General features: G+C 34.8%; 1 protein-coding gene across 1 annotated transcript in view; it reads right to left on the bottom strand.

The window, feature by feature from the left end:
- Nucleotides 1-25,799, bottom strand: part of ABCA12 (ATP binding cassette subfamily A member 12) — a 155,074-nt gene that overhangs the window by 75,315 nt on the left and 53,960 nt on the right. The window contains exons 4-11 of the mRNA XM_014558903.2: nt 23,719-23,810; nt 21,600-21,697; nt 18,745-18,930; nt 16,947-17,125; nt 11,188-11,300; nt 6,694-6,769; nt 3,442-3,560; nt 2,303-2,409 (exon numbers count right to left, since the gene is read on the bottom strand). Coding sequence (XP_014414389.2) covers nt 2,303-2,409; nt 3,442-3,560; nt 6,694-6,769; nt 11,188-11,300; nt 16,947-17,125; nt 18,745-18,930; nt 21,600-21,697; nt 23,719-23,810 — 970 coding nt within the window. The remainder of the gene's footprint in view (nt 1-2,302; nt 2,410-3,441; nt 3,561-6,693; nt 6,770-11,187; nt 11,301-16,946; nt 17,126-18,744; nt 18,931-21,599; nt 21,698-23,718; nt 23,811-25,799) is intronic.

Here is a 25,799-nt window from a genome sequence, read left to right as displayed (position 1 = left end):
TCTTGGAATGAATGGGTTCTGTCAATTGCAAATAGCAGCCATGCTTGTTATAAATGACAACAGATTTTCTACCCAAGGGACAGGATTGTAGTCTATTTCCACTTCTGTGGCTTCTCGAACTTTTTTTCATAATGTAGCCCACAAGGAGAGCAGTGTACTCAAAATGTGGATGCCGTTTTAAATTATCCTTAGCTCCATTCCCATACCATTAGTGTAAATGACTGAGAATGTATTGTTTCCATGTCCCAGTATATTGTGTGCTGCCAGATTACTCTGCAAGTTGAGAACTACAATAATAATTGCACAGGCAGTGTGATTATATCACCAGGGCTCTACTTTAACACCATCATTTGTTGCAACATCATGAGTCAAGTCTTAAGCTCCTACTATGTGCTAGATGTGGGGCTTTAGAGAGGCAGAAGGCATAATTTCATCAGATTTTACACTCTAGTGAAGGAAATAGACCCTTACATACAAAACAAGCTATAATACTAAGTAATAAGTTCCAAAAGCCAGAAATCTCACTGTAACTGGGGACTCCCCTATCTTATGCCTCACACCTCACTGGCTGCCAAGCTGTGTCAACTCAACCTCCTACAGTGCTCCTGAAATTCTCTTCCTTCTATTCTCTGCCACTGACACCGTGCAGGATCTCACTTTTTGCATAGGTTATTGCAAAAATCACCCACTTAGCTTTCCTCTAATCTGTCCTCCAGAATTCTCCTAGAGAGATCTCTTTCTAAAATATGGAATTCACTTTCTTCAATCTCACAATTTTTAGGATCATATTCAAACTCCTGACTAAGCATAAAGAAGCCTTCGGTGTCTGGGCCCAGTCTCTCTGAGGCCTCCTTTCCCGCCTCTCTCAGAGGGACTTCCTGCTCGAGTTGGACACACGACTCCAGGTAACTTATGTCCGTCCCTCAGGTTCACACCTGTTTTCTTACCAATTCAGATCTCTATGTCTGGAATGTAGGGCTATAACCCAATCCTACACAGTCTGCAAGACTCAGAGTAAGGAGTATCTCCATGAAATTTCTTCTCTCCACCTTTATCCTTTGCAATCCAAGTTATATGTGACATCTCCATACACAGAATCCTGCCCACCCACACACCGTAACACTTATCTCACTATGTTAAAATCACTGGTCTGCTTTTCCATCTCCGCTGGATTGATTATAAGGACTTTAGGGCCACAAGTTGTATCTTTTACATAAATAGATAAGTGTTATGGAAGCACAGATGATGGATGGATGGAATGAATGAATGGATAAACATTATATGCACACTGAGTCACTATCCTGGCCTGAACAGGGAGAAAGGTGATACTCTAATATTATAGGAGTGACATTTAAACTTGTCCTTGGAGGATGAGTAGGATTTTTCTGTTGAATGCATAACTTCCTTCTCATTTGCACAAACAAATTAAGATGATGCTAAATTAAGCACATTAGTTAAGCACATTAGAAATTTTGATTTGTGTTGAAGACTAAGACTACAATATAGGGAACCTAACTAGCGTATTTATTTGTATTATACATGGACACAGGTTTTGTATGCCTGCTTAATTAGACCATGTTGACTATACAGAAAGTCATCCTGCTTGACTAGAATAAACCAGTTCTAATTTTACTTTATCCCTGGCTACATAAATCCAATTAAACTGCTGTTCTTACTTGGAAAGCTGCTTTCAAAATTTAATAGGGTTATTTAAGAAATAGAGTGAATTTCATGATAACCTGCATACTATATGCATAGCTAAACAAAGAATAAGTGACAAACACCAATCAATTCAAACTTCAGAGTTAATTTTTTCTATTGCTTTCCCCCCTTTCTTCAGCATTATAAATTTTAATATGATGTATTAGTTTCTGCTTCTGATGACAATAATAAAAATAAGGTGAGTCAATGTCTGAGATTTTTGTACACTGTGAAGTCTAAAACAACAAGTTTTGAAATCAACTTTAAAAACTAGGGACATCTCAAACAGGAATCATATTTTGAATGTTTTTTCGAATTATAAAGCTTAATGAGACAACTATACCAGTAGCCATTCCTTTATGTACTGCACTCTGTAATTAGGCTCTTGTGGGTCATTTCAGACAGAGATATTCACTCATTAAAAACAAAGTACCATTATGTAACACCAGAATTCTTGTCACCCTTTTTCTAACATTAATCTAGAGTCGAAATAGGATTAGAATTTACAAAAATATAGATTTAAAACTTAAACTAAAATATATCTTGCCAGAGAATTACAGGAAATGTTGAGGTTTATTAATTATTTTTTTCCATGGCTTACTTTTGATATCAAGACTTCAGGAACTGGAGGGAAGTAATCCTCATAGGAACCATTTTGAAGAAAAGATTTTTTAAATTGAATTGTGGATTGCAGGAGTCTTAAACTTTCTGTAAAGGAAGAGAAAAGAGTTACCTTATATGAACTGCAAAGTCATTTAGGAAACCTATCTGAAAGACACCTTTATCCTAATTTATTACTAAGTTTTTTCTAAGATAATAGCCTACTTCAATCTAAATATAAGATGAGTGAAAATTTAATGTTTCCTTGAACCATGGAGACTACAGAGTTCATTATTTTTAAAATATTCATAGATACTCTGCTTAGAGACAAAAATATTTCCAGCAAAGGCGCTACACAGTTTTGGCTTTATTGTGAACTGAAAATGCTTTTATTTTGGATATACTATTAAGTTGAAGTGTTTGAGAAAGAACAGGTTGTATAATCACTGTGACACAAATATGTCCTTCCAACCTTAATTAATTCATGCCCTGTAAACAGAGACCATGCTTAAATATCTGTTGTGCTATTTGCTTGCCATTGAGTATCACAGCACTATTTCGGTGTAGGAAAAGCTAATGTATATCTCCTACAAAATGTGAGAAAATAGATGTTTTTATCTTTAAAAAAAGGGAAAAGAAATATTTGATTAAATACAATCTTCGTGGTTGCCCATGTAGGTAGAAAACTGAAAATGAAGTGTGTAAGGATAGGAAATAAAAATAGTCTGCTACAAAAATTTACATCTGCCTTTGGAAGTCTATGTTATCATTCGTCATTATTTTTGGACAACTAAGATTATTAAGGGCATAGAAAATGTCATAGAGAGTTATGTGAACTCCTAATTCTGGACACTTGGAGAGTTTATCCAGGTGGCCATTATCACATTAACTGTTGTATGGTCATTACACATTAAAGTTTGTTCAGGTGGCCAGCAGGTGGTGCTAGCAGCAGCAACAGGAGTCATAATACAATAATACGATTAGATATTCCCTTCATATAGCAAACCACTGAAACTAATGCATAAGGAAACTAAGATTTTAAAATTTTCTTTCTTTTCTAAGTAAACGTCTTATGACTTACTACTTTAAAACAAAACTAGAAACTGTGAGTAGCATTTTGACTCTTAAGAAGAGTATTACCTTTTGATCCCTTGGCCAAATTGTAAGTGACATTTCTCACACATGTCAAGTAAGGAATATAAGGACTATCTGCTGATACATTTAAGAGGGCATCTTCAAAGTTTTCCAGTATTAGGAGCCTACAGAATGAGAAAAGAATATATAAATTAAGTCATATAATAATAAAGCAAAGCCATTTTGTTGCTATCACTTGAGTTCCTGGCTGTTTGGCACTGGTTGACTTGGGCACTGAAACCCTGTGAAGCAGCTATCTTCCCTCATCCAGCCCAACTGCACAGTGGCCCCACTACTCTGGATTCCCTGAGGGCTTACATTTTCCAAGGGCATTATCTTTGTACTTAATTGTTTTAATATCCAATCATGAGTGATTGTAAGATCATTTCTGGGTACATTCACATGAAATAAAAATCACTGGGCTAGGGTTGCCAGATAAAATACAGGACTCCTAGTTAGACTCAACTTTCAGGTAAATAATGAATAATTTTTCCATGTAAGCACATCCCACAAATCTTGCATGCTTTTTCTTTTCCTTTCTTTCTTTTTCTTCTGTCTAAATCTAGCAACACTCCTCTGGGCCTCAGCTTCTTCTCTTGACGAATGAGAGGGAGGGGCTAATCTACTACATCTCTCCCGCCTACAACATTCTTAAATAATTTAAACTCATTTAATTGTGATTAAAAAGAAATAATAGAACCCAACTAAACAACGTATGTTCCTTTTTTTTTTTTTTTCTTTTTAAACAACCAATTCAGTGTTTCCAAACTAACCACTTTCTGGTTTCCTTTCAAATTGACGGGCGTGAGAGGACATAGCTTAAGATTTTTGAGGTACATGTAGGTCAATAAAAATGTATGTGTTATGCAAGTCTTGTCACTTCAACTGTGAGGCTGCATCTCTATTTATTTTGTAATTTCTTCCCTTAGTGCCTACTATTGAATTTTATGTACAGCAGAGATAGAATAAATGTCAATGGCTGACTTGGGAACCATCTATTTTGCATCAAACTGCACAGCACACAAATTAACTGGTTCTATCAGATATTTAACTTAGATTTTATTCAAATACTATTGGAAGAGGCTTATCCTGGCATAGCTAGTAAATATGTACGACAATGTTTGCATTAACATTAAAGAAATCTCAGGCTGTTTAGATGTGGGTTAACGACACTGGATCCTTGAGGAACTTGAAAAAGAAAAAAAAAACTATGGCTAAAAAAAGTCTCTAGCTTGGCAGTCAGAGCACAGCTAATTGGTCAGATGACTGACCCTCATTTAAATACAATTCATAGCCTCCATATTAAAAAAATTTGCACCTGCTCCCAAGCTTTCTTGCTTTTTTTAGCCATTTCCTTGACCAGAGACTCTCCTCCCAGTATCCCCTTTCTTTCTTTTGTGTTTGTCTTCTTCGCTGTCCGTTATTACAGCACTGAGCCAATTCCATCCAGTGCTGTGCTCAATAGCAAAATACCGGTCTAACTTGCCAAATGGAATGGCACAAGAGCATCTTATGATGAATTTTCAAGCTTAAAACGGAAGAACGCTGGGCTAGAAGTGACCTTGAAATATCATCTAAGCCATTACATTAGTTTCATAAAGCATATTTGATTGCCAAGGTTTTGAGATTAGATTTAATATACTCCAAAAATGTTACATCTATGCACCACTGTTTTGGCATAAACATTTAAGTATTCCTCTAAACTATTTAATTTATGTATCATCCTTTATATAAAATCTCAATCCCAAGAATGCTTACAGTAAAAGATGAACTTACAGATGTGTGCACGCATATGTGCACAAACATTAAAAAAAAACAATAAAAACAATAACTTTAGTACAAAAATAATGAGGGAGAAGAGCTTTGAGGAAAAAATGTTTTTGAGCAACTTTCTTTAGAAAATTCTAGACCAAAAAAACTTCTATCTCATGCCAAGTATTGCCATACTGTGATTATTTTAAAGTGTGAATGGAAAAGTCCACAGATAAGAAATCCCTTAATTTCATCAATCTCAACAAGACCCATCTTGAAAGTATTGAATTTTTCCTAATAAACTGTCAGCTAGCTCATAGCAACTAACTACATTTGCTGTGGAATTTTCAGGTCTAGCATTATCAATGCTATGGAAGCCTTAAGCATCCAGTTGTCTTAATTCAAAGGTTTAAAAAAATATTTTGATGTCTATATAAGAAATGTGTTTAAAAGACCCAAATATTTGGAACATGGTATCCTGACTGGGCGAAAACTGCCCAGGGCTGCCAGATTTCTCTGGGAGAAGCATCCGGTTCAGCTACCTTAGAGGAGGAGAGATGGGGAAACAGAAACAGGAGGTGTTTGTTTACGGAAGGCTTTTGCCTTGAACTATCCAGAGTTGGAGAACTTCTCATTAAATAGAAAGTGTATAAACAATTGCATAGATTTTATTTTAGAAAAAATACAAAAAAGGTTAAAAAGTAAGTGCTATTATCTATTTTTATTTGTACAAATTTCCATTAGCATAAACATGTCTCCTTTGGGACTAAAGTCGAAGAATTTCAATAGTATAATTTATCAGGCTAAAACAACCTTTACATAACAGGCCACCTAGTCTCCAAATTTGCCTTGAACTATATGAATTTACTTCAATCAGCTTCTACAGGCAACTGCTCGTATTTCCTACTGTAATTATTAGTTATTTCAGGGAATGGCTCACATTAATGGTCCTTAGGAGCCAAGGCCGCTGCTGTCATTTTCACTGCCTATTCCTAAAACAATATATTTACATGCCCCAATAAGAGTCCAAAATCAAATTACCTACAAACAGTTTTGCCTACTTGAATACTACTGAAGCAAATTCTGAATTATCTTTATTGAGCATACAAAATATTTTGATTTTTAGAAACTAAAATAAATAGTAACATGTAAAATTGGAGACTTTTACATCTTTCATGATGAAAGACCTTTAAAAGAGTTGGAAACTGGACCTCCAGCTAGATTTTCCTCAGAGACATGCTGGATCTAGTTATGCAGTCTGAGATCTGAAAAACAGATCCTCATGTTGCATTGTCCAAAAGTATCACTTGTATAATACCAAAAACCAAATTTCAACTTTACTGCACTTCAATCGTGTCTTTTTCTTTGGTCAGTCAATAGTTAATTTTTCCATTCCATAGTCTTACATACTGATAAAGAAATTATGCTAATGAATTGTTTTGATCATTTATTCAGCCAAATTACTTACCAATTTAGAAACAAACCAACAAACCAGCAAAGACTTACTGTGCAGCCAGGCTGCTTGGGGACAGCGACTGTCCGTCTTCCGCACTCCACACATGTGTTGTATTATCAGAGTCACCTAAAGTAATAACATTTATACAGGAGAATATTTAACATGCTTGCTTAAAGGATTTATTTTTCTAAGCAACAATCATCCCAGGTCAAATTAATGGGAAGAAAAATGAAGGAACTCTGCAGAATTTTTCTTCAAAGGATTTTACAAAAGATGTCTATGCTCTTTTGGTTGAAAACATTTGGGGTGTTCATAGGAAATAGATGCCTACTAACTGAAATAATCCCAATGGTCAAGCCCATCCATTTCTAACAAATTATTTCTCTGTGCATCAAACCATGATACTATTTTATCCTAAGACCTGTACACATAGATGACTCAAATATTATAATGCAGATTGACAACACTGTGGTTCGTTAATCAAATGAAGCCAATATCAGTCCTATGGGTCACTGGATTTTTTTGTTTGTTTGTTTGCCTTCAGTTGTCTAGAATGTAGCCTTAGGAAACATCTGCTGTCACTAACCTATATTTTCTGTCTTTCAAAAAGCAGCCAGTGATTTCAATTGAATGCAGCTATGGATGCAGATTGTCTAATGCTAACAGAACCATTCTGAGTGGTCTCGAATAATATGAACTTTTGGAGTGTGGAAGGCAATCACTAAGTTGGGTCTAATGGAAACCATATGTGAAGATCTAATTCAATGTGGAGAATTGCCCCTAGAAGTTAAACCAGTTGCTGACCCAGAGGGCTGCATAACACTGTATCATTCAAGAGGAAGTGTGTTAACAGAACTCACATGAAAAATTGCAAATGAGATACTTTAATGGCTACTGCATAAATACAAACACCGGAAAGTCAGTGATTTCATTCAGTTCCTTTAAGGAAACAGTATCACTTATTTCAGTCTTCTCTGTAGACACTACTAATTCCTTATAAATAATCTAGTAGTTTCAGTGCTGTCATTTTTAAACATCGGCTTAATTGTTTTCAATAGGATATTTTATTGCCAGCTTTAAGAGTTCTCGCATTGTCTTTATTAAGTGTGTCCTAAAGCCTGCTAAAAAGGTCCTAAGCACAAAGCTAGGCAATTATCGGAACTTTTCTTGTACTGATCATTTAATTTAAATTAGCATGTGTGTAAAAAAGACTCACAGAATTAAAGACCTCCTTGTCTACCTCTGCATCAGTTGTGTCTGAGTAATGCCTGCATCATCCCTAGTAACTGGCAGAGTGGCTTTTTTTGGTTTTCTCTTCTGGTTTTCTCTCCTGTGATCTGTTCAAGGTGCAGCTGAGTATCACTGTTCTAACGATAGCAGTGCATCGGTGAGTGAGAGGACCAAGAATGACACCCAGAATAGCAAACCTAATTAATAATGGCAATACCTATTACTTATTGGCATCCACATATAGAATAGTCCAGGATAGAACTCTGTGGAGATTTATGCTTCTGCACTGTAGGATTATATAAAACCATTTACCAAGATCAAGTCTTGCTCACTTTGAACTCCTGTGTGGCTGAGCAAGTTCATGAGCATCTGTATACTACATGGTTATGGAGTTTCTCTTCCTCATCAGGCTATTAAAATGAATAATTAATAAAAATTAACTTCATACATATCAATTGTAGGCTTGACCTTGATGTTAAGTATGAATTTTTCCCTCTTGCTACTTTTCCTTCTGGACCCTAAAATATCTGGGAAGAAATATTATATTAAATAAGCTATAAAGTGTAAGCTGTTACAGACTTTAAACAAATGAGATTTTACTTTTTTTTAATTTGTAGAATTAGGCATATATAAAAACAGTGCCCATAGACATAGAAAGAAATCTAGTGCACAGATAACCTCTTTCACCAGTAAAGATGGCTTTCTGCTTAAAGATGTAATTTCATGTAATTTACTACTTTGCAAAAGAGCAAACTTCAGTGAACCACAAAGGTAGTCTTTATTCTCAAAATTCAGTTTTATAAATGGAAATCCTAAACTGTGAGACAGGGATCCTTGCTGGGGCGGAGCTGAAAATTAGATTCCTTAAGACAGGAAGTTAGGAGACAGTCTTCCTCCCAAGTGTTTACTAGCATCACCATATTTTCATGGTCCTGAGGAGCCTTCTGGAGAAACCTTGAAGTGTGTTTATAATCAAGGTTGAATCAGAAGTAGACATGGGGTCCCAAGAGGAATGGGGGGATGGCTGTCAAAAAATGTATCCTGTGGGAAGGAATCTGGAACAATTAGTCAAACTGTTATCAGCAGCTGAGAGTGGAGCTGTTCTGAGGTTTGGTGGTGGCAGGTACTTGTGTGAGATATCCTAGAAGCCAGTGTATATAGTAGATGTCCCAGATGGTAAATATGAGTGAAGCCATCTAACAAAGAGCTCAGGGGACCTGACTTTGGGCGTAGACAGATCCAGGCTCTAAATCTCAGTTCAGCCACTTGCTGGATGTATGAGGCAAACTGCCTAGCTTCCCTTTGCCTCAGTTTCTTTGTCTGCAAAATGGGATTATAACTATGTCTCAGAGAGTTGTTTTGATGATCAAGGGGGCTTAAGATAATAAAACATTTATCATTGATACAAAAAAAATACTACCTTTTTACTTTCTTTCTTTGAAAGACAGGAGTGAGAACTTCAAAGATATCTGAGCCCTGTCATGCATTAGAGAGGACTCTGCTATGAGAGACCACTCCACTCCAATTTACCTGAGTGTAAAGCCAATGGATGAAGTATGTTCATTTCACAAATACCGCTAAATACCATGAAGACTAAGCACAAGTAGCTCGGGCAATGTGGCAGGTATCTGTGCATGGAGATAGAGACCCCTGTGCTATTGAACTAGGGTCACTGGTTCAGCCTTTAATGACAAGTTTGAGTTTCCTGAAGGATTCCCAGAAATACGTGGAAAGATTTTTCAAAGACCATAAAATTTTTGCTCAAGCAGGCAGGCACTTGGGGTTAATGATTTAGTTATTGACATTAATGCCACTGCTTTGGCATCCTCAGAATAATAAAGTCACAAGTGTAGGAAATTTTTAAAAAGACACATTTAAGCACATTAAATTTTTCAAAGAAAAACACATTTCCTTGAGGTATTTCCTTGTCATCCTGAACATCCAGTGGTATGGTTTAATACATGCCAAAACCATCATGTCCATTCATAGACATGAGACATGGCCATTGTTAAATACTGAAAATTGAGATCTACTGTTCACTAGGAAAAGTGTTCTGCTGCCTCAGTTAATAAGAGGTTCTCTGGCTTCTAATGCACTGAGGAGATTTTGTCCTTCGTAAAAATTTTTTTAACTTTATTCTTTTACTTTATACAATTGCAAGGTGTGAGTCTGAAGATGAAAAGGAAAAGAATGGTAAGGAGAAACTTGAAGTTCTCAAGTCTTTAAAATGCAAATATAAAAATATACAGGGAAAATAATTAATGTTTGTGAGTATACTGCTTAATTTTCTGGCCTGGACTTTTTTAAGAGTAAGCTCCCCTCTCCGCCCCTGCCAATGTTCATCAAGACTATTGAATTTAACAACAATCAACCTTGTAAGCTAGTCATTAATTCTGTAATTGTAGATATAAAAAATGTTCCAGACTAACAGAAATCAGTATCCTTCGAGAATTCGTCAAAGCCTTTCCAAACCTGCTTTTTATATGAAAACTAATAGTTTAAGACCTTGTAATAAGCAATTGGCTTGTGGCCTGATGCTCTCAGGATACTTATCTGTAATCCAAAGGTAAAGTCTACATATTTAAAAGCTGACAAACTCAATTGAGAAAGTCTAGTTCTAAATTCATTCAGGGGAGATAAATGCTAACCAAACATTTTACTTGGGAAGTAGGGATTTATTCCTTACAGCCCTAAATTTGTTTGTATGTGACAGTGTCTGCATGTCTGTGTATTTCCATGTGTGGTATGTAATGCTATTCTGTATATGCAGAGACGCTCTCTTCTGATTCACTAGCAATATGCTGTAGCTTGTCCTACTGGGAGGGGCAGTAGATTTACACCTATCTATTTATGCTCTGATGTCCATCACACATTTTCAAGATAGCTGGTTGAGGGGTATGTCTTCCACCAAAGAAAGATTCATCCTGATTAAAAAGCCAAAGTTTGGAAATGAGGACAAATACTGCAGTTCAGCGTAGGCTTTTGTTCAAAAAGTCATGGTAGAAATTTACTTGTTGAGGCTTACTCCCTTACTCTGATATTTATTTTTCATACCAAGTATAAACATAGCTTTATAAGCTAAGAGAGATCATTTTAACCTAAATAAAAATCCTAGAAAGTCACAGCCTCTTTTCTGGCCATTTCAGCTTGTCGCCACACTTTAGTTAGCTAAAGATTCAGATTTAGTTGTGGCACATGTCCCCACCTAAGAATAGTATCATCCATAAATGATTGTGCTCTGTTTTTAACTTCTAATGGAATTGAATACAGAATTGCAACACAGAATTGAATACAGTAAGATGGAAATACAATACCTTGAGATGGGGAGTCCAGAGTGTACAACAGATGTTTAACAGATTTATGGAGAGTTCTGAATCCTTCGTTAGTTGTGACATGTGGATAAACCTTCTGTACTACCAGCAGCGCACTAACGAGTTGAAAAACAATTAAACCAGATTGTATTTCAAGGTTTGCAGACAGAAACAAAAGGTTACTCAAGGAGAAAATAGCTACAGTATAGAAAATTATTCTTATAACATAAAAGACAAGATGCTGCTTTTGTCATTTAATTACTTGTTTGTCTGTTCATGCACAAAATCCTAACAAAGTGTTCTTGAACCAGACAGAGCACTTCATGTTTCCAGGATTCTAAAGCCTAAAGGCCTTAAAGGAAGTAAAGTTCACACCAGTTTTTTTGCTTTTTGTTTTTGTAAGACCTAAAAATAGTGCTTAGAAAAAGCAGCTCCAATGAAAGGATACTTCTTTTATGTTTTTAATTAAAGGAAAAAATTAAACATTGGAAATTATTTTCATTAAAAATCAAGCCCAGATAAAGGGTCCAGTTTCAGGAATAATTATTATTTAAGCATTGGATATATATTTATCCTTTGCTAAACAAATGGTAATGTTTTTGAAAAGGAAAAAAAAAAAAAAAAAAAAGACTTGCCCTAATTAAAGACTGCATTCTATCCTCTAAGTGGCCCATAGGCACTGCTCCAGGGATAACTCAAAATTAGTCTCCAGACTAACTGGCACTGTCTTCCTAGGATTTTTATGTTACTAATTAGATGGGCAGTCTACACTGGGGATGGACAATCAGCAAAATCAGTTATGCTTGAGCTCGTTCCTTATTTCCAAAAAGCAACTAGTGGCTTAAGAAATGCCTTTTTTTAATCCCCTGTCATTAATACATTAAAAAAATTAGCATTGTACAAGTATGTCATTGTACACATACTGTGAGGTAATGCTTTAATATACATAATATACATGAGTAGTAACTTAAAACAGAAGGCTTTGTTAACAATTTGCCATTGTGAAGTTAAATGTAGTAAATATTAGCTAGTAGTTTTTCCATATGTATCTTAGTCAACTGAAGGTTCACTCCAGCAACAGATACAGTATATGCGTATACTTTCTACAACAGTTTTTCGGAATTTTTAATATTTAATATATCATTCTAATTGTACCTCCCTAGCTATGAATGAAAACTATATTTAGAGAGCTAGATTTTGAATGTCCCCTAGTTTCTAGTATAATGTTAGGATATACATATAGATTATATGTGCATGTATATATAAACATACACACATATATTTATAATTTTATTTAGTATTCTATTAATTCCATAAAGTCTATTTTATTTGTCCTGTTTGCAGATAAGAAAACTAAAGTTCAAAAAATTGAGTAACTTACACATGGCTATCCAGTTAGTAATAAATAAGCTGGTTCTGTCTAATTCCAAAGTTCATGTTCTTTCCAGTCTATATCTTGTCTTTGGCACTTTGCCCCAGCATGGCTGGGAGGAGGAGGACAGAACATGTCCGCCCTGAGCCCATGGGCACTGTTAACTTGTCATTCTAGCTGTGTGTTTGGCCATAGGGACGTGGCTGTATTTTTTTAATCTCTGCTCTATCTACATAACAGTTGATACCTCAGGCATTTTTATATTTGCCCCAAGAATCTCCTGGTTCTCAGACTCTGGGTTGCTTCTGAACCCTGGTGACTGACCATGGAGACCAATTAAATGGTCTCTACCAGCCTTCTCTCAACTTGGCCCTGTGCTTGACTCACCTGATCTGTTGTCTCAAAGTAACACTTTCAAAGACTGAGCATTTGGCAATCTTATCATAATTGTCAGCATTATTGCTATTAATATCATTCATAAAACGTCAGTAGATTTAATTCATCTTTTTCTAACAATGTGACTTAAAAATGACACCTAATCTCCATCTTCTCTGAAATCCTTTGAGCCATTGATCAAATACTTATTTCACTTTATAGATTTTGTTTTCCTGTGCTTTTCATCATATACAAATGGAAGTTATCCAAAAAAAGTTTCCTTATAAGTAAAATAATTCAAAAGGGAGTTTTTGTGATTCATATCTCAGCACAGATTCTTCCTCATAAATGGAGACTATTTTGTATGTTTTTCATATATCCAACTTGATTTTTGAGACTGCTCATTTTTCTAATCTCTGTCATAATCTTAACATTACGTAATCTGGGTTTGGTGATTGGGTTATAGGACAACTTTACGAAACTGCTAGAGGAAGTAGCAGCAGTAAGATTTTAAGGGGTTTATTTGTCCATATTACTTGTTCAATAGAGAAAAAGATAAACCAATGATTTGGTGATAAAATACAGTCATTTGTGAGGAATTTACAGCTTTTAGAGACACTGCCAGTTTAATAATAATAGTAAAGAAGATTTAACTTTAAAAAATGGTTTACAAAGGCATCTTCAACAGAAATATAATGCAAGCCACATATTTCATTTTTAATTTTTTAGTAGTCACATTAAAAAAGTTAAAAGAAACAGATGAAATTAATTTTAATAATATATTTTATTTGACCCAATAAATCCAAAATATTATTTTAATATTTAATCAATATAAAATACATTTATGAAGTATTTTGTCTTTTTTTGTACTAAGGCTTCAAATTTCACTGTACATCTTACACTTATGAAGCATCTCAATTCAGATGGTAAAATTTCATTGAAAATAGTTAATCTGTATTCAGATTTCACTACAATCACTGGCAAAAATATATTCACAACCCATGTTATTTCAAACATATTAAAATTTTTTCTAATAACTGGATCAAGTATTAGAGTTTAAAATTTAATTTAATTTAAGTTAAAGTTAAAAATTCAATTCCTTAGTAATACTAGCACACCAAGTACTCAAAAACCGCATGTGATGCACTGTATACTTATAAATTTACAAAATATAATATCAAATTTCTTAAATTAAAAACACCACAGGTGTCTAGAGGCTATCATATTAGGAAGAATAAGTATATAAATTGGCAATCAATTTTAATTAATTAGTCAATTAAATAATAATTAATAATAAATAAGTAAAAGTCAACTACTTTAAAAGAGCTGTTCAAGTTAGATATAAGTCAAATGTCATTTGTTTTATAATAATTTGAAGCAATTTTTTTGAAAGCTGTTTTCATGATTATGTAGACTGGTTTACTTGAGAATATACCTTATTGCATAATGCAATAATTTTATTAAATTTTAAGAAAATTAAAATAGCCATAGTGTAATGTCCTTACGTAATTTACTGAAATAACGTCTGAAGTATTCTTAATTAATTAATTAATCAATCAATTAATTAATTTTTGGCCTGAGAGTATTTTTTTGGATTTTCCACCTTCCAATGAGTATTATTTTGTGGGATTTTTGGTTTTTATTTGTTGTTTTCAAACTAAATGTCACTAAGGTATAATTCACATGCAATGTGATGCATCTATTTTAAGTTATGATTCAATCAGGTTTTTTTTTTGAGTTAGTTATTTATTTAGTTTTTTTTGAGGGGGCAGGAGGTAAATAGTGTTATTTTTTATTTATTTATTTTTTAGAGGAGGTACTGGGGATTGAACCCAGGACCTCAAGCATGCTAAGCAGGCACTCTACCACTCAGCTATACCCTCCCCCCAATTCAATGAGTTTTGACAAACATATACTCATGTAACCACCATGCTAATTAAGATTATAAAATATTTTGATCACCTCAAAAAAGTTTTCTCATGCTTCCAACAGTTGCTCCAGGATCCACTGATCTGATTTCTAACACTAAATTAACTAGTGTTAGAAATTAATTAATGTTGTCAATAATAAAATATTTACACATCTAATATGTGTTCCTTTTGTTTTTGGTCTGGATTCTTTTGCCAGCATAATATTCATAAGATTTATCTACATTGTTATATGATTCACTAAGCTGTTTATTTTTCCTGAGTAGAATTTCAGTGTATGAGTAAACTACAACTTTTTATCCATTCTGTTTATGTATTTTTTGTTTTTCCTTCAATTTTTAGCTATTATGAATGAGTCTGCTATAAATATTAGCATACAAATCTTCATGTAGGCATGTTTTTATTTACTTGGGTAAATACCCAGGGGTAGAATGTGACATCATATGGATATATTTTTAACTTCATTAGAACCTGTCACACTGTTTTCCAAAATGGTTTTATCATTTTACACTCTAACTTGCAATGTATGAAAGTTCTATTTGCTCTACATTCTTGCCAACAAGTGCGGTCATCTATCTTTTAAAGTTTTACCCATTCTAGTAAGTATGTAGTGATATCTTATTGTGGTCTGAATATTACCATGACTCTTTTCATTCCCACATTACACAATTCAAATAATTCCCTTTTTCCTTTAATTGATTTACCTGTTTGCTTTCTAAGACAGAATATACATAGGAGGAAGAGAATCAAGTACCAAAATTCTAGGTGAATACAAATTTTCCTAAGAGGCAAAATGAGGACTAAAGCAAATTTCCTAATATCTTGCTTCTTCTATAATTTAATTATGACATGTTATTGTGAAAAGAGCACAAGATTTGGATTCGGATTCCTTGAGTTCAGGTTCTAGCTTTGCCCCTTACTAGTTATAGAACCTTGGGGAAGTCATTTGACCTCCATGAAGGTGTGTTTCCTCTTCTATAAAAGGGGGGCATCTGTGGTCTCAATCTCAAAGAACTGTTGTGACAATCAAATGAAATTAATGTGCCAACATAAAGGCTTATTATAAGGTCTTTGAACAAATATAAGCTCTTAGAAGCTTTCCAGAGAAGATGAGAAAACTCAGACATTAGAGATGGAATATATTGCACTCTTAATCACTTATTAGAGACGCAGTCTGGGTTCTGCAGTTAAAAAACCTGGGTTCTGCAGTTAAAAAACTTACCCTCCTAGCTGCATGATCATCAAATATTTATTTTTATGACCCTCCATTAACCTCATTTATAAAGTAAATAATAGTTGTGTTGTAAGTTTCAATGTGACATATATGTATAAAGGGCCCAGTAAAGTGTCTGGTATGTAATAGGCACTCAATAATTGCTAGTTGTTGATGTAGTTGTTTTGTATAATGCACATGTCCAAATAAGGTGGACAGGACAGTCAAAACCTAAGCATGTGTCCATCAAATTCTAAATGTTGGCCATGCTCAGATCTCTTTTATGAGGAAAGTAGCCTTTAAAGGGGGTTCTTCTGCAAAAATTTTCTAATCTTTGTGTCATATATGTTAAATAAAGCCAACCCAATATTCAGGCTTAGAAAGATCATCTACAGACTAGCTGCACATGAGGGAGGCCAACCCCCTTGAGGTGGCTTGGTGCAAAACTCTAACCAACAGGGTTGTTTTATATTGCATGGTGCCAACCAAAACCCAACGAGATATTTTCTTCTTGAGCAGTTAAAATACTAGATGCACAGAGCACTGGTTGTCCTTGAGTGTGCCTGAGCCAATGTTCCAATCTACCATTGGTCCTGTCATACCATCTTTCTCAGAAGCTCTGGGATACCAACCGACAATATAGGTATTATGATTAGTGTTCCTCTGTAATTCCTCATGGACATGACAATAACTCTGATGACCATGCTGTGTGTTTCTCCTTTGCTTAACTAATACCCTCACTTTCATTGCTAAAATCTGCAATAGGGTAATGATGGATTATTTGCTGTCTTTAAATTCCCCACCTACCAGTCACCCTCAAAGTAACATTAAAAAAGACTTTTTTGTGAACAGTAACATTCCCCTTAATGATTACCTGTTTGCATTTTGAAGAACATCAAATAGATTGCTTAGCGTTGTGTCATTCTGGAACATATTTGGAAAACTGGAGAGAAGCTGCCACACAGCTGTCTGCTCTTGCACTTGTGAGAAGAAGGACAGCACTTTGACCATCTCCTGAAACACGGCCTCCTGGTTGTTGGGATCACTTGATAGCTTAAAAAAATAAAACCATAAACAGGGTGAAATGAGTCTTCTAAGTAATCCTTTTAGACTTTCATTCAGTTTGGAGTCATCTTTCACTTGGAAAAAATCATTTCAAATATTCTTAAATATAATTGGATTTTTTCTCACAGTTCTAGAAATTGGCGTATTTAACATTTGGTTAACAAAGTAATATTTACACAAAATATTTTAAATTATCTTTTTGGAAATTAAAATTAATTTCTTAGAATAAAATTGGTAATGTTTTTGTTTTTCTGTAGAACATGGTTTAGGACCTATAAGCATAGTTCCTCTATATCCATTAGTAGACCTTATATTATTTATTTTTTACATGGAAAACACTTAAAATTTATATGTGAAATTGCTTACTATTTGAAACATTCATATGCAAATGTCTACTACTACAATTACACATACTTAACAAAATTAAATATTTCCAAAGTTCTGTTTCAATACAAGGAATTTAAGTTACAATAAATGATTTATAGTGAATAACCTATGTAATCATATCTTGTACTCTAAGCAAAACAAATAAAAAACACAACCTTTATTCTTGCTCTGGATCACAGGATCCAGCTAGTACATTCAGAAGTAAAAAATTTTCTTCATTATATTCCCACCCAAAACAATTTTCTTAATAAGGTCATTCATACTAGTAGAGTTAGGCTCTTGTTCTGTCTTAATTCTAGGTCTTTCATGCTGAAAATGTGATTTTGAACAATGTATTCTTGGCCACACATTCTACACAACTGCTGAGTATGTAGAGATAGGATTTTAAGTGCTCTACAATGCATTAGGGTGTCTCTAATCCATTTCCCTTGGAAAAATCAGATTGCTGCAGGGTAATTTAAGCATTCTGTACTTAATAAAAATTACAATAAAACTCAGAGAACCAAGTGGAAAATATTAGACATGGGCATGTTTCAATTATTCCTGTTTATAAAATTTTGAGAGAATTCTGAATATTTTTATGATATTTCATGTGTGTGAGGTTTCATTAAAAGACTATCAGTGTCTTATTTTCACATTGTTGTTTAAGACAAGCATATAAAAATGGTCATTAGCACTCCATATTATAAAGTTCTTGGTTCTAATGTATAACATTTTGGAGAAAGGGATAGATTATTTCATTAAAAATCAGCTTTTCAAATTAGGTTTGATATTAGAAGAAGAGTGAAAAGATTACCTATTATTCTAACTTCTGAGAGTTACAAGGCTGTTTAATTATTAAACTCAACATTACACCTTAAGTAATCTCACTTAAATATCTCATAGAAAACAGTCAATCTTCATTCACCATAAAGCAAAGCCATATTTCATCTATAAAGATGTGTCTACTTAACCATAATGCAGTCTTTTTGGTTCAACATTGACATAATTTCAGTCCTGCACATTTAAGTGGAAAGTAGACATTACTTAGAATTAGACATTGTTTGTGAATCTGTGTACTAGGAATCCATGCTAAAGGTAAGCCAATATTTCAGTCAGCATTTCTCTACGGACTAGCTCTTTGACACATTTTAAGTCATTTTGTGTATACAAGAATGGAGACAACACATTTCCTTCTATTGCTTATGGGATCTTGATCATAGTAGAGTGTTTACACTCACCTGAGAGAACTGGTTGGTTAGTTCTTGGAGAGAAGACTCTAAAAGGGTCATGTTGGACAGGCAAAATACATTAAAAATATTTTTCCCTAGAGTAGTCCAAGAGAAGTCATAATCAGCGATATATCCTGGATAGCTCTCACACAGCTCTCTCCGCATATCTTCTGAAGTTGAATTTTGCTTTAAAAGCTAAAAATGTGTGTGAGAAGAGTGAGTTAATAATGTTAGTAAACACAGATATTAAAGTGTCCTAATCTTCAAGGAAACTGACCTGTCTTCACAATAGCCATTTTAAAGTCTTGCATGATAGCAACTATTAAATTAACACTAAAATACATTGGGTTTACCCATGAAAAGTCACTGAGAGAATGTGTGAATGTGGTAATTCTTGTCATCTTTATGATTTAAAAGATTTACATATGATTTATTTAACTGAACTCACTTCCTGTCTCTGATTAGACAACCTAAATGTACTAGATCTTGTCTGACAAAAATCTTCAGGCTTAAAAATCTTAGCTTTTTCTGGGCATTTAGAAGCAGAGACTCTGGTGTCCTAACAATTTGTGACACTTCATGGGAAATTGGCCAAGATCTTTGGAAGACTTCCAGAGAGGACGAGCTTCAGTTTAGTCTCAAGACCAACAGTGCTTTTTAGAGAAGTGGAAAAACATGGATTATGTTTCATTTGCAAAGCAACCATGTCATTTAAGAATTATGCTATAAAGAAAAAAGCATATACATGAAAAAATATAAAAGTACATAATTATCAAAGGCAATAATTGGAAAGCATTTTCATAATGGAATCCTTATAAATTCCCCATATATTTCATAGTACAGACCAGTCATAGATGCAGCACTATTTTCTGCTATAATATTGATCACACTCATCATTATTAAGTTGTTTGGATATTTACAGAGCCTATTACATTTAGTTGTAATATTTAATGCATCCTCCCTAATAATTAATTTTTATAACCCCGTGAGGTGAGGGCCAAATTACTTCACCCTCCCTTTCAGTTTATATCACAAAATCTACACTCTGCCTTCCAGCACCTCAACTTCTAAATGTAATGATACAAGACAGGATCCACTTATTCTAAGATATACTATAAGTGCCAGGTCTTCTAGTCAGTCATCCATATCTTTTTCCTAACCTTACACATAAACTTACCCCAAAATGATCTCTCTACTTGTTCTTGCAAGGGTTGCAGAAAGCAGTAAACAGAAAGAAAGAAGAATCAGAGAGACTGCTGACACAGGCATCAATATGTCATCCTAATTTTTACATCCCTTCCCTGCTCCAACTACTCTGAAAATATGTATCTAGACATAGAAAATTTATTTTTGATTTATCTCCGTTGGATATATGACTCTGTGCTGCCTCACAAAATTCTGAAATTTCTTTCAATATGAGAAAGAGAACCTGGGAGTTTCAATACAATAAAAGGATATTTTTGAGACAAGCCTTGCTATTCTGTATATTAAAGAATTCAACTGATACAATGCAATACTGTTTGCTTCTAGGAACCAATATGGAAGAACTGGAATGGAATAAAATACCTTTCCCTAGTTTACACCCTGGCCTGATTTGAGGAGGCTTTAGACTGGAATTAAGTGGGCACATTGAGGGGCTTCCTCACCTACACAGGGTGTAGGTAGCTCAACTATTATATAAACTAGATTTTCAAAATCTAGACTGGACTGAATGTGAAAGTCTTATATTTCAACCAGCACTGGCAGAATTGCTTTAATAGGTATAGTGCCTTTTCCTGACATATATTTTTGTGTTGTTCTTTGGCTTATTTACATAAACCATTTTATCAAGATGCCTCAGTTATACAGAATGTCAGTTCTAAGGGAACTAATAGAGACATATTAAGCAGCAGTGGTTATGGTCATAGGATATAAACAAAGGTCATAGTTATGTCTTCATGTTTTAGATGGAAGAAATGTCTACTATATAAGACATAGATATATTATTTAAAATGCTTGTGCTTGTGTGAGGGGGGTGAGAGAGAGAGAGAGAGAGAGAGAGAGAGAGCGATGGGGGTGGAATAGTTTCTCTACAGCAACATCTTAAAAATGATCTCCTCTTAATATCTGAAGAGCACATAAAGCAGAACTCAAACGCCCGTAGGTCAGCCAGATAACTTAAATGTACGAATCTGGCTCAGTAAGAGACAATAAGGAAGTGGGGATTGTATTTAACAAATGAGTATCTCTTCTGCCTAAAGGCATTCAGATTCGACTTTTTAAAATCCCTGTGGATGTGCAAACATACACATATAGCTCATAGGCTGCCAGCTTACACCTCTGACAGAAATGATGTTTATTATCTTGCAATCTGGAATCTTAAAGTGGAAGACTAGTAAACAGACAGAAATCCATAGGTAAGCTCTGTAAATTATGCTAAGGAAAGGGATTTTATCACTTTGGGGAGATATTTTTTACAGCTCTAATTTTTTCAACAGTATTATTAGTATGGATGAGGCAGCAAGTTTGATGGAGTTTATAGCTTCATTTGCTTTCATGCAGCATTTTTCCTTCCCTGCTTCAGAAAATTAAAAGATCACATACAATGCCACTCTATTTTTTACTAAATGAAAATCTTAAGTTCAATTAAGGGACTTACCAGGGAAGTAAATAAATATCCAAGACCTTATGGAATTCAGAATGTCTCAGAATTAAGCTTTTCATTGAAGAGCTCCTAAGAAAAAACTCTCCCTGAGATATTCCTTCAAATGAGAAGGGTACCTCAAACTGCTTCCTATTGGGGAGATTCCTCTGTTAATCTAAGAGGCATTTATTTTTTCAACTCCTTTTTATTGTAAGTCCACTACAAAACTGAGTGAAATTACCTTTTCCAAACCAAGGATCCGAGCAAGCACTTGACTACCATTGAAAGTATCTGTTCCAGTACTTTCCAAATCAGAACTTGGACTAGGAAATACTGTGGCTGTGGTAAAAGACAGAACAGATTAGCATTCTAAATATACACACCACACACACGCACACACACAATGGGCAAGTTCACATAAGAATCCATAAATACCATTTTTGCTCTCATAATATTCCACAGCAAGAATGTATTCAAATATGCATCTTCCATGAAAGTGTCATATTGGCAAAATGGCAAATTCCATCAGTTTTCCCTTTCACATAAAATTGTGATGGTTTTGGTCTGCTCTTGGGTTTTTTCCAATCATTTTGAATGTCATTTGCTTTCACTCCAGTTTATATCATTAAACTTCATCACTGGTATTATTGCCTAATAAACTGAATCATTTCTGTGCAGGCCTAGAGGATTGGAGGTGCCTCCACTAGCTCCACAGATCCATCACATCCAGCATCTGTTCAAAGGATCTGCCAATGCACATCTGGTGATAATGGGTTTTTTTTTAATTATTCAATTGGGAGGCTAAAATCTGCTTAGGATCATAAATTCTCTCCTCCCCAAAGTGGTTTCTGAATGATATTTCAGATCAAATAAATGGGAGGAAGCAATTAGTCTGGACTACAGTATACTCTAATTAAGTAATTCCCAGAGTGGCCTCATCCAGTAATGTTTATAATGTGGCAGTGTGGTCTGGGTTAGAAGCATTAGCTAGGAGACTATGTTCAGATCTACAGCATGGATGTCCATTAAGCCAGTGTGTTAACTTTTATAAATATTGGACAGAAATACTCTGTTATCCTAGTAACAAAGAATCTTAATATTCAAAAATACAGTAACCTAACATCAGTAGGGCCTAGACTTCATGAAAATGCTCATGGGGCTGAAAAATTTACAAACTGATTCCTCTAGACCAAGGCAATACATCGTGAAATGACTGGCCAGGGTAAGAAACATAATCTGTGGCTACAGAGCAAAGCAAAGCTTACTGGACCACAACAGTATGATCTTATTTCTACTGTGCCTTAAGCCACTCAGCCAAACACCCAGAGATCATTCACAACAGCACATTAACTCCTAAAAACCATTCACCACCATATTGCTACTACAATACAAAGGACTTTTTTTCATTTGGTCCATCAACTTGTACTGGAATGTAAATATCAGAGAATCTTAAATATCCCATGGCATTTTTGAAGGTTCTCTTTTTCTTTTCCCCAGAGCACCAATCATATTTCAACATAAAGGAAGTTTTGTTTTGTTCACTAATACATCTCCAGTACTGCGATAGTGCCTACATGATAGTGGGTGCCCAAGAAATATTTGCTAATGAATATGAAACAGTCCAGGTGTTTTGAGAGTTCATTCTCAATTTGCGGCTTCTAATGGGTGTTTCTCAAGACCATCTGCAGCAGAAGCACTTGGGCATAAGGTTCAGGAATCTCAGCCTGTGGGTATTCTGCACACTAATGTCTGAGGGCCACTGGCCTAGCTGTGAACGGAGGAAGTACACAATCACACCGGATGACTGTGATACCGAGAGTTAGAGTGGAAGGAGGAAGAGTACAGCTGGAATCTGCCAGTACATCCTGTACATCCTGGCAGTTGTTCTAGTACCAAATAGGCTGGATGACTACAGACAGGGAGGGCACTTAATCTTGTGGGGCCCCATATTCCTCATCTGTAAAATGTAAAGTTTGGACAAATCTCTGAGATTCTATCCAAATTTTTATTTTTTATTACTGGGGCTTCTAACCATCCCAGCATCATCTAATTGCAGACAACTGAAGAGTTCCTAGTCAATTCTGGGAAAGTGTGCAATTCTCAACATTATATCAGTACCACTAGTCTTTTGCTCCTAGAGAGTATTTCAGTAAGAAACTAATTTCCAATTATTCTCAAGAACTTTTCATAATTGCACCACTGCACTCAGAAAAACCATAAGGAACATTTACATCTCTTAGGGATAGCCCAAGCATTCCCTCTTTGTTCAAAAAGTTTAAAGTATAAACCTTCTAAAGATTAGACCTTTACTGGTTGCTCCAAAAGGCCTGTTCTGAACTCAACAGAAGAGCATACCTTACCTGGTGAAGCATGTCTTCTCTCTGGAACTTTGGTGCTCTGGAATGATAAATTGCTGTCCTTCTCCAGGTTGGATGACTTTCTCAGAATTTCACTAGAGGAGAAAAAGCAAGAACTCTGTGCCTTCACCTACATTAATTTCAGTTAGTCACAGCAATGTATTATGTGGCAGATTCCAGGACTCTCTGAGGACTTCCGATTTTTTAATCTACTTTCTAGGATTTCAGTAGTAAAACACCTAACCATACACCAATGAATATATAAAGGCTCCTACAAGGTAAATCTTTATTTGGATAAAATGGCCTAGATGAGGTTTAAAACAGTTTTTTTTTTTTTACTTTAATCTTATAGAAAGGAAATGAGTTTTAAAGGACATTAGAGCTAAATTTTGAAAATACTTATGTTACATATTTTTCTTTTAAAAAGATGGTGGATCCCAAATAGATGGGCATCAAAGGGTGTTTCAAGGACTGAAACGAAGGTCTCCTTATTTGTCAACCATGAAAGAAAAACAAGTTTTCTATGTTAAATTCTAGATGACATTTAGAAGATTATCAAAGATGAATACTTGTAAGATAGCTTCAAGGACAAAGGAGAAGAACGCACACTTATTGAGTATCTAGTCTGTGCCAGGCGCTGTGGTTGATGTCATTACAGGTGGCACCAACTGTTAAAGGAATAATTATGTAAGCAGATTTTTAATTGTACTGAATGTATCAAAGCTGTAATAATAGTATTCTTGTGCCAGGAATCCCTGCACAGCATGATCACACTAAGCTTTTGGAAGAAAATATTATTGGACCATCCAACAATTTAGTAACCCTCTTTTAAAAAGTTCACTTCCTGTTTATTCATTATCATTAAAATGGAGATAATCATATTTTCTTGACACCTAGGATAGGCTTAAAGTATATGTCTAAAATAATGTATATATTTCAAGCATGAAATCAGTTCAGGTGCCTGGATGTGAATAATTTTCAGAATTCCTAAAAGTTGGAGAGCTTTGTCTGGTTGTTTAAAAAAAGCTCACTTAAGGTACATAAGAATGAATATAAAAAGATAACAGTGGAAAAGCAAGAAGTTCTGCTTGCTACTATGATTCGATTAGGCTTTTTATTAGAAACAAGATCCGAATCCTGGTTCCAGGGTACTATATGATTTGTATTTGGAAAAAAAAATTTGTGTTTTTTTTCCCCCATGTCCTTTTAATAAAATCATAAGAAGAGGTATATTTTTGTTTTCATTCCCCAGTGTTCTTCCAATATTCTCTATAAAATGTAGCAGTTGCCCCAAAAGTTCTGCATTCTTAATGTATATTTGAATTATTCATGACCATGACTGTATTCCCCTAAATCTTACATTCCTCATGCTGAATATTTGGATGGGAAATCTGTTCAGATAAAAATAAGAACTGACCTGAACACTTTCCCTTCTCTCAAACAGAAGTTTTAGAAAGTTTGAGAAAGTCAGATTCACTTTTCTTTTTCTCGACATTTTTTAGTTCAGCTTGAACTACTATAAAGAATATTACTGAATATCAACACATTTTCAAAGTAAGGGGAAAAACTGCCTTTATAAAAATTTCAAGCGATAGGGACAGTAACAAAAACTAAAGGAAGAACGACAAAGATCAAAATGAGCAAAAAAAAAAAAAAAAAAAAAAAAGGAGCAAGAGAAAACAGACTGAATAATGAATGGGAGTCGGGGAGAAAAAAAGAAGAGGTGATAGGAAACTAAGAAAGTGTAAGCTTGGAGAAGCAAAAGCTGCATTCACTCTACAGAGGACACCTTGCCCATTTTCTTTACAGAGGACATCTTGCCCACTAAAGATGGTACAGAGAAATGGCCTGCACTATCAGGATGGAGCTGAAGCCCCGTACTTCTGTATCTGTGTCCTATGTAATCCTTCTAGAATACCAGAACCTTCAAGGTCTCTGAACACCAAATGGATGCTCCCCTGTTATTCATGATCTGAAACCTGTGAGCATTGGCTGGCGAGGTGAGAAGAGGCAAAGCACCTCACCCAGAACTGTGTAACCCCCTTTACACTTTATTACTTAATTTCTTTACCACTTTACTTTTA

The sequence above is a fragment of the Camelus ferus genome, chromosome 5 (assembly GCF_009834535.1).
Source record: "Camelus ferus isolate YT-003-E chromosome 5, BCGSAC_Cfer_1.0, whole genome shotgun sequence".
In the NCBI taxonomy this organism is placed as follows: Eukaryota; Metazoa; Chordata; class Mammalia; order Artiodactyla; family Camelidae; genus Camelus; species Camelus ferus.
Note: the sequence above shows the minus strand (reverse complement) of the source record. Positions and strands in the feature narration are given on the sequence as shown.